Source organism: Schistocerca serialis, chromosome 1 (assembly GCF_023864345.2).
Source record: "Schistocerca serialis cubense isolate TAMUIC-IGC-003099 chromosome 1, iqSchSeri2.2, whole genome shotgun sequence".
In the NCBI taxonomy this organism is placed as follows: Eukaryota; Metazoa; Arthropoda; class Insecta; order Orthoptera; family Acrididae; genus Schistocerca; species Schistocerca serialis.
This window is the reverse complement of record NC_064638.1, coordinates 429,109,270-429,129,651: the sequence shown is the minus strand read 5'-3', so window position 1 is coordinate 429,129,651 and position 20,382 is coordinate 429,109,270. Positions and strand designations below refer to the sequence as shown.

At 39.4% G+C, this 20,382-nt stretch overlaps 1 protein-coding gene across 1 annotated transcript in view; it reads right to left on the bottom strand.

Annotated features, from left to right (window-relative positions):
• Positions 1–12,013: 12,013 nt before the first annotated feature.
• Positions 12,014–20,382, bottom strand: part of LOC126472343 (CLIP domain-containing serine protease HP8-like) — a 65,859-nt gene continuing 57,490 nt past the window's right edge. The window contains exon 7 of the mRNA XM_050099930.1: positions 12,014–12,620. Within this exon, the coding sequence (XP_049955887.1) occupies positions 12,310–12,620 (311 nt within the window). The 3' untranslated portion in view covers positions 12,014–12,309. The remainder of the gene's footprint in view (positions 12,621–20,382) is intronic.

The window sequence follows — 20,382 nt, the reverse complement described above, 5'->3', positions numbered from 1 at the left end:
ATACAATTTCATTTGTGTGAATTAATTTAACTGTGTAATTATGTAAATGTGTGTCACTGACATAAAAAAAAATGTTTGTCTCCCTCTCTTAAATGATCAGATAGCTGTGTAATTCTGTGATAGAGAAGCATGGTACCGATGTGTAAAGTTGTACAAGCACATTACCATATTAGCTAGGACTCCTAGCGCTTGCCACACGCTTAGTACACAAAGTAGGTGTGTACCCCCTGAGGATTAATGTAATTATACCTTCAGGTGTTACAGATTACAGCAATGGAATGAAATGTATCACCAAAAACCTTTGTATCTTTGTAATTCAAAAATCTTTCAAAAAAATGATTTAAGTACAAAATTTAATTACTCCAATACGTGTCCTGTAGCGCTAAACTGTGTGTTTTGCTGTAAGATAATTTCTGTCATTACTTAATGGTAAAATGTGCCAAGTGTCGTAGCTGTCGTCGTCCATAAGCAAAGTTCTGCAAAGGTCAATGTGCTCACCCCGTCACAAACAAAAGTGAAAATTCTATGCGTATAAATATCGTAGCTATTACGCTCATTGCCATGATCAAGAAAGTACTGTAGTGTAATGTAGCGTTGTGGTACAGAAAAGGCTGTCTCATTGTAGCTATACCACAAAAGTTACTACTGAAACATGTTTTACTTTACGGAAGAATACAGAAAAACTGTGCAGATATAAAACACATATAGCACAAAAGCAATAATATAAATTGCGTCACTCATTAATAGCATCGTGATATAATTGTGTAGCTGTCAAACAAACCAAATACTAAGTCATCTGTAATCCCGCAGAAAGTACTTTAAAAAAAGAATGTCTTTTCAAGTAAACCAAAATGTTGCATTAATGTTTCATGAACAGTATATGTTCTAAGTATGTAAGCTTTATAGTCGTAATGTAATCGTGCAACTAACACGCAAGAATGTATACACAATAATACTGTGTCATCTGTTCTCTATAACAATGCATTTGTAATTACTGTCTAAATAAGTTTCCTAGTTAACTTAAAAACAAAGTTGCATATTAACAGTTTCCAAGTGTGACAAAGCATACTGGTAATGTGAAGTGAAAAATTTGTTGGCAAAGACTATGTTAAAAAGCAGATTATCTCTCAATAAACGGCTTTAAGTGTGAAATGTGGTGTAATCCTTTACTCTTCCTAGCATGCAGAGTTGCAACTTCAGCGCAATTATCATGTGGTATACGTCGGATTTTGTAAGGTCCATTGTAAATCAGAAAGAATTTGTGACTCAAGTGTTTCTTCTTATGTTAGCTTTAACGAGAACTTTCTGACCAATATATAGTTCCTTTGGATTTGCTTTACTGTGTAGTTTGCTCCTTTTTTCTGCAGCAGAATTTATATTTTTAATAGCCAAATCAATTTATGTCTTTGTGTCGAAGTTTACGTGTATTTGGAAAAGGTACAAGCTCTCTGATTCTGTTCGGTGGTTCTTCATTCTTCAGTAGAGGAATAGGTGGCAAAGCAATGGAGTCATTAAGTATTTCATTCAGCACGTTTTGAAATAAGTGAAAATATCTATCCCAATATTGATGCTTTCTGTGACAAAGTCTGGAAAGCTTATTGATTTCTTTCATAATCTATTCAGACGGGTTACAATGTAGTGAGTACAATGAAATAAAAACGGGTATGATTTTACGATTCCGAAGCATATGTGACCAAACAGCAGATCTGAATTGGGGTTCGTTATCTGAAATGATGTTAGCAACATGTCCAACTTCACATAAGAAATATTTAACAAAGGCGTTGGATACAGACCGTCCAGTGGCTTTACGCAAATGTGTGAAAGTAACAATTTTTGAAGTAAGTTCAACAAACAAATTTTGAAGTAAATTCAACAGCGACTAAAATGTACGAAAATCCATTTGATGTTCTGACAAGGGGTCCCAAGAAATCAACAGCAGCAAATTCCTTTATTTTAGAAGGAATGATAGGGAACAACGGAGCACGATGTGAGTTGGTAGATGGTTTAGCTTTTTGACAAAGTTTACAAATAGACAAGACTCTTCGAATTCTCTCTTCCATATTGTTAAAGTAACAAGTCGTCCGAAGAATATGACAACATTTTCGTGGAACAAAATGTGCGTAGCTGAAATTAATGTACCAAATGAGCTTATTAATAAAATCGTCAGGATTGCAAAGTACCCATAGCTTGTCATCAACAGTGCAACATTTGAAGAGTATGTTGTTTCTAATCAGAAAAAAATGCCGTATCTGCGTATTTGCCCTTTCATGCCATTTACTTTTGATAGCTTTCCAAATCGGATCCTTCCCTTGTTCATAAGCAATGTTTTTTAAGGATTTAGTGATGAAGTTTTCAAAGGCTGCTTTCTGAAAGTAAAGAATACTGAAATTTTTTTCGAGGTTAGCTCCTCTGTTGCTTTTGTCAAGCCCAGCCGGTGCACCTGACAGTGCGTCCGCAACAATGTTCTTCTTGCCGGGAATGTAGGATATTGTGAAGTGGAATTCTTGCAGAAACAATGCCCAACGTTTTAACCTGTCATGATTTAATTTTGAAGACATAAGAAATTGTAGTGCACGATGATCACTGTATACTTTTACGTGTTTACCAGAAAGAAACAAACGGAATTTGTTAAATGCCCAAACGATAGCTAAAGCTTCTAATTCAGTGACAGAATAATTCTTTTCAGATTTTGTTAGCACGCGGCTAGCAAAAGAAATGGTTTTCTGAACAGTAGTGTCATTTTCTATGGCTTCTTGAAACAAGTGGGCACCAAGGCCGACTTTAGAAGGATCCATGCTAAGGCAGAAATCTTGTGACAGATCTGGATGAGCTAGTATTGGCGCGTTAAGTAGCGCTTCTTTCAAAGAACTGAATTCCAACTGTGCCTGTTCGTCCCAGTCCCAAATAGCATTGTTTCCAGTGAGAGAACAAAGTTTTGATGTAACTAGAATTTGCATATTCAGAAAACGACGGTAAAAATTCACGAGACCTTGAAAACTGCGAACTTGTGTTTTTGTGGATGGAACTGGAATGGCTCTGATTGCTTCTAACTTTTCAGGATCCGGTTGAATGCCTTCAGAAGAAATAATGTGTCCCAAAAACTTCACCTTTGTCCTACCGAATTCAGACTTTTCTAAGTTAACTGTAATTCCACAGTCTGCAAAAATACGTAACAGACTGTTGAGGATGCGATTATGTTGTTCCTATGAGGCTTCTCCTATTAAAATATCGGCCACATATAAGGTGATGTGACGTTTTAAGAACTCAGGTAACATGGAATTTAGCCCACGAATAAATGCTGCCGAAGAAATGTTCAAACCAAAAGGAAGTTTCCGAAACATAACAAACGCCGAAATCTGTGTATTTTCTACATTATGGATGGCGTTCGATGTGATAAAAGCTCGGTCTGAGATCAATAGAGGAAAAAAGTTTAACACCATTAAAATTTTGAAGAAATTCTTCCAACATTGGTGACCTATGTTTCAGGAACGATGATAGTACTGATTTGTCTCAAACCTAAGACAAGCCTGACAAATCCATTTTTCTTCTCGGCAACATGTAACGGATTAATGTATGAGCTTGCTGTAGGTTCAATAATGCCCTCGTCAAGCAAAGGTTGTATTTCTGTTCTAACACGGTCCATATAATGTGTCGGTCTAACACAAAATTTAGTATGCTCATGAACACGAAACTGGTATTGAAATCCCTTGATTGTTCCTGTTTTGTGAGTAAAAACTGTGTAATGTGCTTGTGAAATGTCAAAAAGGTCCTGCCTATCAGTGTCATAACAGTTTTCAATTGTTTGAATTTTATTCTGAATTAAGTCATTAGTATCAAATACGTCGTCGATATCGTCCCTGTCAATACTTGCAGAGTGATTGTTAGTGTCAAGTTGCGTCGGAAATTCCGAACTGTTGTCTAACACGAGGTAAAGCCGATTAATTTCCTCGTCATGATTTGAGAGCCAATCTTCAAATTTTAAAGCTATTGACTTACTTTCATTCCCTAAGCTTATTTCAGCATCATGAAAGTTTAAGATTGCTTTGCATTCATTCAAAAAGTCTACTCCCAACATAATTTCTGTCGACAATAATGGAGCAATAAGAAAGTTCATAGAGAATCTGTGGTTTTGACAAAAGAATATAAAGTTGGTTTGTTTGCGTACATCCACACTTTTTCCAAAGATTGCACCTTGTAATTAAATCTTACGTAACGGAAGCGTGGGGCAATTGTTCGACTTGTTGAATTTTCTAAAAGCTGTTTCATTAATTACTGAAATGGGACTGCCAGAGTCAAGTACTGCTGTAAATTTTAGATCATTTACTGTAATTTGAATTACAGGATATGCAATGTTGTTATGTTTAACGTCATGTTCCTGGAGTAAGATGTCCCTAATGTCTTCCATTTTTGCGTAATTAATAGCCACGGCAGCTACGTCGTCAGCTTCATAAGTACGTTTTGTGGCAGCCAACGTTGTGAGTCATTGTCTACTGTCTCTTTGTTATCAGGCGTCGTTATTGGGATTTGGAGATCTAACCTCTACAATTTCAACTTATCGAGAGAGCCCTGCTCTGTTTGAATCCCGCCAGTTCCGATTAAATTCTGGTCTATTGTTAAGATTATATCGTCTGTCGTCATGTTGGTAGTTCCTGTAATTTCCCTTGTCGGTAACTTCGTGGAGAATTTCTCCCTGAGTCGTTACTGCGTGGTGAGCTGTTGCATCTGAAATTATTCTGTCTCCCTTGATAATAACAGGTCTGGTTCCCATATTGTCTGTTTCTATGATTGTCTCTGTGATAGTCATTACCACAGAGAGGTCATCTTTCCCTGTAATTATTATTACTTTGCCAACGGTTGTCATATGGGTGGTGTCTGTTTTGGTCACGATTTACGTTGTAAGAATGGCCTTGTCGTGTCCAGTTATTTCTGTCTTCACGGAATTGTGATGGATATGACCTGTATTTATTGTTTTCCTGGTTTCGCTTCCCGCAATTGTCAGTGTCAATTTCCAGTTCTTGTAAAAGTCCCTGAAAAGCTTCGATGTCGTCTTTGCAACGTCCTGCCAAAATAATATGTCTTAAATGTTCCGGCAACTTAATTAAGCAAATGCGAATAAGTTCTGAGGGCTATATGGTTTTGACAGATACTGATTCTTGTGGAACATGTCTTCAAAATATTTGACGAGACTGGAAAATTCAGGTTGTTCAAAGTGTTTCATCATTATGACGCAATGTTTTATTTGGTCTTGAGTAGCTTGAGACCAATGTGCTGAGAGGAAGTCTTGATAAAATTCTCCTTCAGTGTGACAATCGCGAATGACCGATCCCATTCTTATAGCTAGTTCATTCTCTAAGTAGCCACACATAAATTCTAATCTGTGCTCTAATTTCCAGTTGGGAGGAAAACAATGAGGGAATTGACGAAGCCACGCTTGTGGATGAATGTCGTTGCCAGAATTCTTAAATGTTTTGAATTTACGCGTAATAATGAACAGCTTATTGTCAAAGTCATTATGACGGCGAGACGCATATCGGTCATTGTTACGTCGTGTCGGCGGTTCCATCTAAAAATTTGGCGCACCTTGCCAATTTCTTTCAAAATTTCCGAAATGCCCTGTGGTATTATTTTGTGGCTTTTCCGTATTCCTAAGTCCCTCTTCACGTATTGGAGCATGAGTGTCCTCTGAAACATGTAATTCTTGTATTACTTGTGCCAACTGATCATGTACTTCCAAGATTTCTCTTTTGTGTTGCATTATAATTTAATTCTAATTTTGTTTGAATTTGCTAATTTGTTCGTACTCTTCCGTGTCAGTAAAGGCTACTGGTCTTTTGTCATTCAGATCATCGTCTACATTTGTAAATAAGTTAATGAACTGATCCGAAAGTTCGGCTACTTTCGCCGATAATGAACTGATTTCCTCAGTGTGTTTTTCTGAACCAAGTTTCAGAGTGTCCATTTGTGTTGAAAGCATATCTACCATGTCCTTTAAGTTTTCCTGCGTTTTTGCAAGTTGCGTAACCGACTCGGTAGATGCAACTGAGTCAGTTTTAGCTTCCAAAGTGTCGTGATTTTCATGAAGAATAGTTTGCAGTTCTTTTATAGCTGCTTCGTGAGTCTCTACTGCATTTTCATAATGCGAAGAAATAGGTTGAAAATGCTCACAAATTTGTGTTTTTACGTCATTACAGACTTTTTGACATTTAGATTCGATGTTATGTAACTCAGTAGTTAAAACTTCACGTGTTGGTTGAAGCGTTGTGTCTAACGTTTGAAGCTGTCGTTCCATTTGTTGCATTAATTCTAATAATAATTTTTATATTTAATCGTATAGCTAGGTTGCCCGTCAGGCTGGCCGTTCGCCGGTCTTACAATGTGACACTACTTCCACGACCTGCAGTCTATGAGCATGTTAGGATGATGATGACAGTACAACACCCAGTCCCTGGGCGTGGAAAATTCCCCGACTCAGCCGGGAATCGAACCCTGGTTCAGAGAACTGACAATCCGTCACACTGACCATTCAGCTACCGGGGGCGGACGTAATAACAATGCACTGATGTCTGAAACATGTTCCTCTCTACTTTTCGGCTGTGCATTTGCACCGGCAACATTCGCATTTTGAAAAGCAGAAAATGGGTCTTGACTTGATTGAGAAACGGGTAATGACACAAAACCTGAATCTACAGTATTTGCATGATTGTGTCCAGTCATTTCGCATTCCTGGTGCGAGCTGCTGCCAACCGATCGATCGACAATACTACCATGTTCACTAGCTGTTTCACTGTCTACACCATTATTTATTGCCTGGTCCATTTCCCTATGCACAATCATTAAATTACTATTCTGAATATTTGTTAATCTATTACATGGTGGTGCTAACACACTACTATCGTCTTCATTGTAATTTCTCAATTGACTTTGCTGCCTAGTGTTACGTTTTACACACGCCATAACTGCCAAAATATTTCACACAATAACACAGAAAAGCACAATTTGAAGAGCAAAATAAGAAAACTCATTAAAATAGCCCTGAAAATAATATCCAATTAATTGCAAGCACGGCTGCGAAATATTTGGTGCAAATCTACATGCATGTCACAACTGTTTTACTGTATAACAGTGAAGAACAACAACTACAGAGGAGATTGTCTCTACAACTGCGCACTAGCAATAAACAATAACTACGCCAATTACACAAACTATAAGAAAAAGATTTGACGATTCCAGTGAGGTATCCTCGGCTAAGGGTCGACATATGAAACTTCCCGTTTTGTACGTAAGGAATGACAGTGCTGGAAGAACTCTTATACATTATTTGATTTTCAAACAGCTGAGCAAAACTCAACGTACTCAGACAGTTTTCTCTTTACTTATTCTGATCAACACTAAACTGACACACAATTTTTTAGCGCAATGCAATCTGACTTTCAATAATCCCTACAAAATAATGGCCCTGACTAACGATAACCTATACTTTTCATGAATCACTTACCTCACAAAATTCTTCATTACTCGAACTACTGCAATACAGCGAGCACCAATACTAGCAGCTAAATAAAAGATTCTAACTACTGAAGGCACTAATTACTGATAGGCATAGTTAGTAAATGAAGATTTTGATAGAGAACAAACAACGTATGTAGCTTAATAGCGTTCAAAAGTCATAATACATATATAATTTTGTGACATCCAATTAAACAAATTTTCTTTTTCTGACGGACACACGTCCAGATCGTGCTCTCATAGTAATCTCTCAAAACTCTGGCATCTCGCGCCACATCCACCAATGCTGGCGGCTCACCTCCAACTGCTCAACGCCATGCGCTGTTCACATCCAACTGCCCAACGGTACACTAGCGAATATTCCAACAATGAGTCCAACCAGCCACAGACTGCACACAGCGCAGTCATCGATTTTCATACAGAGCACTACGTGGCGTTACCAATATAAAAACCTAAACAGCCTACTTACAAGCTATGTGCATAGATATACACAATATTTAGCTACACTTGGTTTTACACTGATTCACAGAAAGTAAACACTCTATGTTTTAGCAAAGGATGTGGATATGATAGATCTTCCACTAAACTACATAATTGTCTTTCGCCAGAGATACGTTGCATTATGGTACAAATATTACTGGCACAGATTTTACATTTCAATAAATGTTGCTAGCTGCAGGAGTGTCTTCATGTTAACAACAACATTTTTAATATGGATTAATAGTTTAACAGATGGTAAACAGATTGAGCGAAATATTTAATACATAAGTAAAAACTTTGTGTAGGTTACAGAATACCATGTTATGGAACATATTAAAAATTTTATTACCAATATGAAGACACTCCTGCAGCTAGCAACACTTATGGCAATCAGGTTACCTTCCATTCAGAAGGCTGTTGCAATTAGCGACTGTTATATTGACTTGTAAATCACAGGTTTCAGCTATCAGTCGTCCTTTTTAAGTTTTATTGTCAGACAGATTTCAGCTAGAAATTAGCCATTCTCAATGCACTATCATTTTTGATCAATGCATGTAATGCCTGTTGGTCGGGCTTCATCCACAGTTCATTTATGGAAATGTAAAATCTGTACCAGTAATATTTGTACCATAGTATAACGTATCTCTTGCCAAAGACCATTATGTAGTAAAGTGTAATATCTACCATATCCACATTTTTTGCAAAGACATGTAGTGTTTACTTTCTGTGAATCAGTGTAAAACCCAGTGCAGCTAAGTACTGTGTATATTTGTGAACATAGCTAAATAATGCACATTATAGGACGCGATCTGATATGAAGACGACAAGGCAGTGCACTGTAAGTATCTAAAACATAAAAAACTTTCGTCACCGATTGCTAAATTTCCATTGTTTCCGCCAGCAGTACCATCACAGTATCTAGCTACATTTGGTCCACAGCATAATGTTCTTGTTACGACTCCATCTGATGATGAGCCTGCAATGGCTCGAAAACATGTTCATGGTTGAATAAATCGTAAAAAAGTGACTGGTTGCATATTTATTACCAGATAAATCGCCAATTTAAATCACAGTCGCAACTCGTCATCCACTATGGACGTACTGAACTTCCCAATCGCCTTTCTGCAGCTTTTGTATAGTTCTATGCGCTTTTCTCAATATGGGTCCGTGGCTACATTCGCAGAAATAGTTAATGTGGCGTGGCAAAGATCTTCGCCCATGGAATCTCAGTTCCTACAAGCATGAACATTCGTGCAAAACAAACTTCAAAGGTACCCTTTAGCGCCAAGAAGTTACATTCTGGGAATGCTAGGCATGGGACAGTCAGTAATAGATAAACGGCGTTTTGTGAGAAGTGGCTGGCCTTCTTTATGAAGATTAATTCGTTTCGCTTTGTGAAGCATTGAGCCGACTTTGTCACTGCTTTGCCTGAGGTGAATAATAACTGGCCTAAAACTTCGTAAGAGAGATCGTCATAAATGGTACAAATAGCTATAAGCACTATGGGACGTAACAGCTGAGGTCATCCGTCCCCTACACTTAGAACTACTCAAACCTAACTAACCATAGGACATCACACACATCCATACCCGAGGCAGGATTCGAACCTGCGATCGTAGCAGTAGCGCGGTTCCGGACTGAAGCTCCTAGAACCGGACTGAAGCACAGCAGAGAGATGGTCATGGGTTAACATAAACAGATAACGAGTAAGGTAAATCTGGACACCAATTTCCGTGAAATGCGTGTGTGGAAGTGATCGCTTTGGCTAAAACATCGGGCTGGTTGAAGAGCAAGAGAGTAATTTACAATAGTTTAAGAGCAGCTAGCACAGGCCAGTAAAGGATAGTAAATTTAGCAAAACTTTTGGGTCGAGGGAAGATTATTGTCTAGCTAACAAATGGATCACTGGCCAGCAGTTGTGTTTCAAATTTGGCAAGGAAGACATTTGTTCGAGGTATGACAGAAAGCACACTTTGATTGAGGTGGCAGAAGAGAACACTTGACTTAGAGAATTTATGTGGAGGTCCGATTGCGCTCACTTCGGATTCCACTACTGTCACGAGTGACTGAAGATTCATTACGACTATCGGAAATGTTAGCCGCGCGTGTAGTTCTTTCACTGATATGTCAAATTCAGGCAGTCACATTGCGATTACTGCGTAGTTACTTTCCGAGAATTGTTGTGTCGATAGTCCATGCTGAGGTATTCATGTGTTCGATTAGTATTGTTAACAACTGATAACTGTCTAACTCTCTGCATTACTTCTGAACAAAATGATCCTGTAATAATTTGTAATTCGTGCATGTCAGGAGAGAATTTCGTAATAAACAGGGATCAATATGGAACACTGTTTCGTTTCATAGTTATATAAACACTCTGTTATCTTATAAGGCACAGCACCTGTGTCTCATGTTTGCTTGGACCACACCTGTCCCGTCTATTATCTGGTATTAACTGTATATGAGTCCAACAGAAGTACGTCATTCTAACATCTGCAAGAGTATCTCGAAGGCTCAGCCACACCACAGCACCACGATTTCCGTATCCATTTTTCTCCATTCCCCATTTTACCTTGAGATCCACGTCTGTTAGCCTCATCGTCGGAGGGTCATTAAGAAACTCTTCCCTTAACAATGTAAGCACCATCACTAAACAGTTTCTTCACTTTAATTCCTACCGTAATAATGGTCCTAAGCATGTCTTGTTTAATGCTGGAAATGGCGTGGGCAATTTTGTGAGTATATCATAATTTCTGTAATTGACCATTGAGCTAATTCTGTTTTATTTCATTTAGATATGGGAGTCCGGTGAGCAAAAAAATAAATTTTGCGTTTCATTAATGAATAATAAACGTTTGCCATTCGCATAGATGGCAAGTTTTGTTACAGCTACAAATGTGCTTATGATTTCTCCTGAATGAGAAGATGGCCTATTGATCAGTGGTAATTTTTACTCAAATACTCATAAACTACACCCACAATGTAGATATTTTAGGTGGCAGCGTGTGCACTGTCTACACAGCACTGGCTTTCAGGTTATCACTTTCCCTTGAGCAGTGGGAACAACGGAAAAAAATTTGGAAATTTGTGGGAAGTTCCTATGGGACCAAACTGCTGAGGTCATCGGTCCCTAGGTTTACACACTACTTAATCTATGGTAAACTAACGTAAACTAAAGACAACACACACACACACACACACACACACACACACACACACACACACATGCTCGAGAGAGAACTCGAACCTCCAACGGGGGACAACAGAGCTACCTGGCGAGAAATCTTTAAGATCAGCAATTACCAGGCGTTGTTTGGTATGTGACTTGAGCTGTGAAACAAGATATACTTTGACGTGTTTGTTTATAAACTATGAGGAACTAGAAATACAATCTATAAATGATGATACAGTTTACTCCAATGATTCAGAAGGCCAACAATATGAATTTCAGTTTGTAAAGTTCTCTTAATACTCAGAATGGTTTCAATGTTCAAAATCATTTTCCCTGATGGAAAACACGTTCATAAATGCAACCACCAATCGATGAGAAAGGAAACCAGAAGAGAATTTACGTTCTGGTAAGGTAAAAAAAACTGTGTAAATTATTAATAACTGTCGTAAATAAATAGCTTTTCTGATGGAAGAAGCTACAAAAACAACATCAAAGCAATTCTGTTTTCCGTGATTTAAAAACTGAGTCTGCATAATTGGATGAAACACAGTTGTTGAAACTAGAACATTAAGAGGCTTGAGAAAGAAGGATAACTTAGTTATGATGCTGTGTAGAATAGTATGTTGCGTCAGGTGATATAGCAATTGTTATTATTTATCAAGATAATTCCTTTCAACTTTTGGTGTTTTGGTTGCCATTGATATTCTTATTTTGCAGATATCAAAACCTTACGAGAGTTTACTGTTCACAGAATGGATCTTATTAAAAATTACTCGAAATTCTTACTATCATAATTCAGCCCCATTACAAACATGTAGATCACGTGTCAAATGTATTTCAGTTTTCCTCCTTTAATGATACGTTGTTGTAAATGAAGTGATTTCTAGACAGAAATCAACGACGAAGAAAAACTAAAGAATTAAATTAAAAATATCTTAAAGACGATGGTGAGAAATGGCACGAGAACAGATCCTGCTTTGACTTAAAATCTCTTAATGGGTAATATCGCTATTTTTTATTGTATTACTGTGAACATTAGGGTTTGAGAGTTCATGTGCTTCGTCTGGATGCATCCAGTCGAATGGTGCATATGGCGATAGACCACAATGATGTGTTGTGGATGTGGTTTGGTGTATGACAAGTAAATGACGTTATGGCCGAATGGTGTCGAGTATCCACGTGAGGAAGGAGGAGACACGGGTGTAGACGTCAGGGTGGCCCACCACGCCACAATCGCGGCGACCGTACGAGTCGACTCCGATGAGGTAGGCCCTGGGGGGCTGGCCCTCTAAGGCCATGAGCGCGCTGCCGCTGTTGCTGGCGCAGGAGTCATCGCCGCCCCTGCCGCCGGCGCAGATCTGCGACGGCACGATGCGCCGGTCCCAGCGCGAGTACCTCTGCTGGCAGGTCTGCTCGTCCACCACCGGCACATCTATGTACAGCTTCACTGGCGTGGAACCACCTGCAAACCCCAAACAGGAATTTTGTTAACCAAAGCAAGTGCACGTACAAAATCTCCTTGAGACAGAGAAACTTCTTTTGACATATCCGCACGGATTTAGTGAGCATTGCTCATGGAGAACTCAGCCTGCCACTTTTCGAAAGGTATCCTGCGAACTATGGATGGAGGGCAACAGGCAGATTCCATGTTCCTAGAATACAGGAAAGTATTTGGCAGAGTGCCCCACCGCTGACTATTAACGAGCATCTGAGCAAAATGAATAGGTTCCCAGATATATGAGTGGCTCTAAGACTTAAGTAATACAACCGAACATGTTGTCCTGGATGCGAATGTTCATCAGAGACAAGGGCACCGTCAAGAGCTCAAAAAAAGGTTCAAATGGCTCTGAGCAGTATGGGACTTAACATCTGAGGTCATCAGTCCCCTAGAACTTAGAACTTCTTAAACCTAACTAACCTAAGGACATCACACACATCCACGCCCGAGGCAGGATTTGAACCTGCGACCGTAGCGGTCGCGCAGTTCCAGACTGAAGCTCCTAGAACCGCTCGGCCACACCGGCTGGCCCGTCAAGAGTGTACCAGGGAAATATTATAGGACAGGTCTGAATGAGAGATGAGCTGCAATATGGGACTGTTCCCAGAGGATGTAGTAGAGTAAGGAAAAGCGTTTTCATCAAGTGACTGGGAGGATACAGCTTGATTTAAACAAATTTCTATTTGGTGTGTTGAATGGCTACTTGTTCTAAATGTTTAAAAATGTAAATGTGGATGAATCGAATAAAAAATCCTGTGATGTTCGAACGCAGTATTTTTGTGTTGTGAATTGGCAGGAGCCAATTCACGGAGTTTGGAGGAAGCCGAAAGGCACGCGTTTAAGCTCACGCAGGCTGGCGTGAGGTCTGGAACAAGGTAAAGTAATTATCCTATCAAGAAAAGAACGTAGTTGCTTGAATACTGAACTTTAATTCATAATTGGAGAACATCGCTCTTGTTGATACATTAATTACAATCTCAATATAAACTGGTAATGGCGCCTTGATAGGTCGTAGCAAATGACGTAGCTGAAGGCTATGCTAACTATCGTCTCGGCAAATGAGAGCGTATTTGTCATTGATCCATCTCTGGCAAAGTCTGCTGTACAACTGGGGTGAGTGCTAGGACGTCTCTCTAGACCTGCCGTGTGGTGGCGCTCGGTCTGCAATCACTGACAGTGGCGACACGCGGGTCCGACGTATACTAATGGATCGCGGCCGATTTATAGGCTACCACCTAGCAAGTGTGGTGTCTGGCGGTGACACCACATTTTGGTGTGCTGCTTGATACAGTTATGTCGATTAAATGTCGAGGCGTAACGTTGCAAAGGGATATAAAATGGAAACAGCACGTAAGGTCGGTAGTTGATGTATTCAGAGAATCCTACGAAAGTTTAATTCGTCTACAAAGGAGACCGGATGTAGCACATTAGTGTCACCCATTATTAAAATCTGCTGTAGTGTTTGGGATCTACACCAGGTCAGTTTAAAGCAAGACATTACAGTAATTCAGAAGCGTGCTGCTAGGTTTGTTACTGGTAGGTTCGATCAACACGCGACTGTTACGTAAAAAGTCTGCCATCTGAAACTTGAATCCCTGGACGGAAGTCGATGTTCCTTTCACAAAACACTACTGAGAAAATTTAGAGTACCGGTATTTGCAGATGACTTCAGTACCATTCTACCGCCATCAACGTACATTTCGCATAAGGACCGCGAAAGGAGAATAAGAAAAATCTGGGCACGTACGAAGGTATATCTACAGCTTTTCCACTCTCTCCATTTGCGACTGGGACACGAAAGGGAATGACTTACTAATGACACAAGACACCCTGCACCGCATAGAGTCTTGCTGCGTACCGGAGTATGTCGTAGACGTATATTTAGATATGAGGTACAAACGAAATCTGTGACTGGACTGAGGTTTTCTTGGTGAAGACGACCCAGAATGTTATCTTGGATGATGAGTCATCAATAGATTAGACGTAAGTTCAGAAGTTCCCAAGGCAAGTGAGCTGGCACACTTACTATACGTGTATTATATTAAATGACGTGGCGGACAATGCTGATAGTACCCTAAGAGAGATTTAGTCGATGACACTGTTACCTATAAAGAAATATTGTTTGTAAAAACATCACTAATCAGGCAGATATTCTGCTTGAGACTTTCCAAACCTAGTAAGGGCTTGGAAGCTTATCGGGAAAGGCATCAGTTGCTGTTGTAGATACTGCACAACATTTCTATGACGCGATACCTGATGGTAACTACCAGCTGTCTTGTAGCAATATTGTGCCTTTTCCACTAAATCATCCCATGTGCTGTACAACTACTTTTGATGCACACTTACAGCTTCTTGATAAGATTTCAATGTCGTGCAAAGATTAGCAACTTGTTTTAAATCAACAAAAACGTAACATTGTGCAGTGGAGGAAATGCAAAACGTTTTTAGCTCTTTACAACAATATCAGTGAGTCACAAGTGCCATCAGTCAACTTAAGCTTGAGTGTGATAGTTTGTGGGGACATGAAATGAATTGCGCAAGCTCAGTCGTGCGTAGGAAATTTGGCATACGTGTGTAATGGAAATGTTGACAAATCAGAACTGGCAGATAGTTTAACATAAACAACTATCCCGTCAAAGTTTACTAACGTAGTTTCAAGAACTACTATTAACTGAGGAAACCGGGAATATGCTGAAAATTCCTACTTTGTGCTCCCTTAGGAACAGCAAAGACAATGTTACACGAATTACAATGTGTACATAGACATGTAAGGAGTCATCTTTCTGCCCTCCAAACGCGAATGGAGAGACAAGAAACACTAACAGGCGGCACAATAGGATATACGCTCTATCATACACTTTAAAGTGTTCTGCAGGCTATAGATGTAGAAAGAGACATTACTACACTATCCAGAGATAACTTAGTCCTCAGACAACTCTTTGTTATCCTGGACCTGAGAGATTACTTTTACAGTCTTGCTACTGACACTAAAGGTGAGACGTACATCAAAGACGCAGATACAGTTTTAATTTTGTCATTGAAAATCTTCATTTCACTCAAGATTGTGATTCAAAATATGTAATAAATATCTCAAATTTGCTGTTGTCATCTGAGAAAAGAACATAAAGGGTGTAACAAAACGACACCAACCGACTTTGACGGGTTGTAGACGTTGTCTTGAGAAATAAGAATAAGAACCCGAGCCCGGAACGTCTGATGCTGCCACAGAACGTAAGAGCAGAAGTTTCAAAGCTGCAGGCTACCCATTCTGCAGCTAACGTGGTTTTTTCGCTGACAGACATAATCGCAACTCCTCGCAAATGGGCTGCCAGTATTCAAATCGTTAGAGAGCAGCTGACGTGTCCACGCCTGTCACCACACTGCGGAGCATGCAAACTCTCTTTAGTCGTAAAAAGTTGACTTTGGAGTACCCATTGGCCACTGTAGTTTGGATGCATTGTAGCGTCCTTAGATGACGTTTCAGACATGGGATTCTGTCCGCAGTTTGGTTTTCAAAACACACTAAACAATCCCTCGAAGTTTGTCGGTGTCGTTATATTCCACTCTCTGCATAACTTTATATAATATTTTAAACAGTAAAAAACTAAACGGAGAGTGTAGCTGAAGCATTTACAAAAGATACTAGAACTACCGGCAAGAGGACCAATAAGAATTGATTTAGGAAATATATTTGCAAATGATTTATATGGAACGTAGTTACAAAGGGCAAAGGAAATTGAACAACACAAAAACAAGACAAGAAATATCTTGAAAGCTTTGAAATCTGGCTGTGGAGAAGAATGGAGAAAATAAAATAGATAGGAAGAGTGACTAACGAAAGATTAAATGCTAAAAAGAAAAGAGAGGAAGCAAGAAATCAAAATGGGTCGGATATATTTCAAGGGAAAACTGTCCTTACAAAAAATATCAAAAGCTTTGAAGAAAGAGAGAACTCATCAAGAACTGCAGAAAACTGCAAGGAACTGGATTTCGTGGAAGATCAATTCCAGCTGAAATCAGTCTTTTGGTAGATTAATGTATCATGATCATTTTCAGTAGTACTACATTAAAATGTGATACTGATAGCGTATTGATTTGCTTTGACTACTGAACTAACCCCCCGTTCTTGTGAACGTTCGGACGTACGAAGAACATCTGCTCTTTAACTGCAGTTATGACAGTCTGTAAAACATACAGTGACGGCATTTAGCAAACTTTTACGCTACGAAGTAATTAGAATAAAGCGCGTATAAGGGTTTTGTCAGAAACAGCCTTGGATAGATAGCTAGTTTCCTTAGGAGAAACGATGCTTTGGAGTTGACGTTTTATTGTATTATTTAAAGGGCGTCTACACAATCAAACTACCGCGTTATTGTTTCTAAGTGAGCATGAAACGAATCACGAAAGGTTTTACGATTCGTGGATTCGTTTTAGCGGCATTGCCAGCATTAGAAGAAGAGATTCTAGGTAACAATGTGTACATGTAACCACTGCTTTACACCCAAATCCTCCTGCTCACATGGGGAGTAGTGGTTCTGTGTCACTGTTTTAGTACTGTTTTCATCTACTGCAGACAATGAAGAACATGTTACGTTACGTAATAAAGATGAACTAAACTTTGCCGCTGTTGCAACTACTGCCTAAAGGTAACAATAACAAAAGAGCGAGTGCAAGCTGCTACGCTTGAAGAAAAATATAAAATTTGTTTCTATCCAAGTAATTTCGCATCCAATGAAAACAAGTAACGTAATCAGAATGTCTACCAAACATCACTATTGTGGTGTTCAGTCCGAAGACTGGTTTGATAAAGCTCTCCATAGTATTCTATCCCGTGCAAGCCTCATCTCCGAATAATTAATGCAGCGTAAATCCTTTTGAATCTGCTTCTGTATTCATCTCTTTGTCCTCACTACCTTTTTACCACCCCCTCCACCGCACACACTTCGGGCCGGTACTATCCTTGTGATCCCTTGACATCTTAGAATGTATTCTATCAAACAATCCCTCCTTAAGTTATGCCGCAAATTTCCTTTCCCACCAATTCCTTTCAGTTCCTCCTCGGTGGTCACACGATCTACCAATCTAGTCGTCAGTGTTCTTCTGTAGCACCATATTTAGAAAGCTTCTGTTCTCTCCATGTTGACCTGTTTAACCTCCACGTTTCACTTCAGTACGAGGCTAACCTCCAGGCAAATACATGCAGAAAAGACTTGCTAACACTTAAATCTATGTTTGATGTTCATTCTTCTTCACAAACGCTTTTCTTGCCATTGATATGGTAAAGTTTTTGACCTCTATTTAGAGGATCCCAAGTTACCTTACTCTCCAAATAGCAGATCTCATCTACTACTTTTAGTGTCTCCTTTCCTAATCTAATTTCTTCAGCATCGTCTTAGATAATATCTCTACACTCCATTACCATTTTTTATCTTTTACTAATATTAATCTTATATCCTGCTTTCAAGATACTGTCCAGTCCATTCAGCTGCTCTTCAAAGTCCTATGCTCTGACTGAATTACATAGTCATTGGCTAACTTGAAACTTCATGTCTCTTCTCTCTCAACTGTAATTTTTTTTTCCAAATTTCTCCTTTGTTTCCTTCACTGTTTGTTCAATGTACAAGCTGAATAACATCGGAGGTAGGCTAAAAGCATATCACACTCCCGACTCAGACACTGTTCCCTTTCATGCTCTCATATACTTTCTGTACAAGTTGTACATAGTCTTTCGCTCCCTGTATTTTACCCTCACTAGTTTCAGAATTTCATTCTATTCCAGTCGATACAGTCAAAGCTTTCGCCATCTCTGCTAATGCTGTAAATATTGGTTTTCCTTTCCTTAAGGTAAATCATGTGATCAGTATCTCCTCATGTCTTCCTATATTTCTTCAGAATCCGAAGTGATCTTTCCCGAGGTCTGCGTCTAACAGTTTTCCATTATTCTGTAAATAATATTGCAACCATGCCTCATTAAACTGACAGCACCTGCTACCTCTGGAATTGGAATTATTACATTCTCCTTGATGTCTGAGTATGTGTCACCTGTCTCATGCATTTTACACGACAGACGGGAGAGTTATGTCATGGCTAGCTCTCCCGAGGCTATCAGTAGTTCTGACGGTATGTCGTCCACTCCAGGCTCCTTCTTGCGGTTCAGGTCTTCCAGTTCTCTGTAACAGCTTCTCGCAGTATCATATGTCCCATTCTATCTTCATCTACGTCATTTTTCCTTTCTATAACATTGCCTTCAGGCTCATTACCCTCGTATAGACCCTCTATATACTCCTTCAGACTTTCAGCTTTCTCTTTTTTGCTTAGTACTAGTTTTCCATCTGAGCTCTTGAAATTCATACAGCTGCTCCCCTTTTCTCTAAATCCATCTTTCCCCTAGTGATATGCGCTTCTCTATTTATAAAATCTTTAAATTTGTGCTCTAGCCGTCCCTGCTCAGCCATTTTGCACCCCCCGTCAATTTCATATTTTAGACATTCCCTTTCACCTGTTTCATTTGCAGCATTGTTATAATCTATACTTTCGTCAATTAAATTCAACATCTCGTGCAATATCTCAGGAGTTCTACTAGATTATGTCTTTTACCTATTTGAAGCTCGGCTGCCTTTACTGTTTCACTCTCAAAACTACCCAACGTCGTCGTCTGTATTCCTTTCCCCTGTTTCAGGCAATCGTTGCCTGACACTCAAATTCTCAACAACCTCTGAGTCTTTCAACTTATCCAGGGACCATCTTCTTAATTTACTACTTTTCTGCAATTTCTTCAGTTTCATTCTACAATCCGTAACCAATAAATTGTGCTCGGATACCACATATGCCCAGGGAAATATCTTACAGTTTAAAATCTGGTTTAGAAATTTCTCTCTGATTATTGTGTAATCAGTCTGAAATCTTCCGATGCCTGCAAGTCTCTTCCACGTATATAACCTTCTTTCATGATCCTTAAATCAAGTCTTAGCGATGATGAAATTGTGCTCTGTTTAAAATTCTGCCAGGCAGTTTCCCCTGTCATACTTATCCCTCAGTCCATATTCACCTACTATTTTTCCTTCTCTTCCTCTTACTGATTTCCAGTCCCCAATCCAAATTAAATTTCCGTCTCCCTCAGCCGTCTACACAGTTTCTTTTGTCTCATCACACATTCTTTTCATCCCTTCATCATCTGTGTAGTTAATTGGCATATAAACTTTTACTGCTGTGGTGGGTTATGGCTTCATGTCTATGTTGCCCATGATAACGTGTTAACTCTGCTGTTCACGACAGAGTACCCTCATTCCTATTTTTTTGATCATAATTAGACCTAATCCTGCATTACTCCTACTTGGTTTTGTATTTACAGCACTGTACCCTCCTGGCCAGACATCCAGTCTACCCTGCCACCGAACTTCGCTAATATACCACTACAGGTAACATCAACCTATCTATTCGCCTTTTTAAATTTACAACTTACCTACCTACCAAATTAAAGGATACAACATTCTGTTTTGGTTTCCCTGGCGATATTCTTCTAGGTAGTCCCAGCCCATAGGTCCGAACAGGGGACCGTTTTACCTCCAGAATATTTTACTCGGAAGGATGCTAGCATTTAAAAACACAGTAGAGCTGCTTGCCCTTGCTTTCAGCCATTCGCTGTGCTACTAGTACAGCAAGGTCATGTTCGTGGACGTTACAAAGCCAGATCAGTCAGTCATACAGACTGTTGCCCCTCCAACTA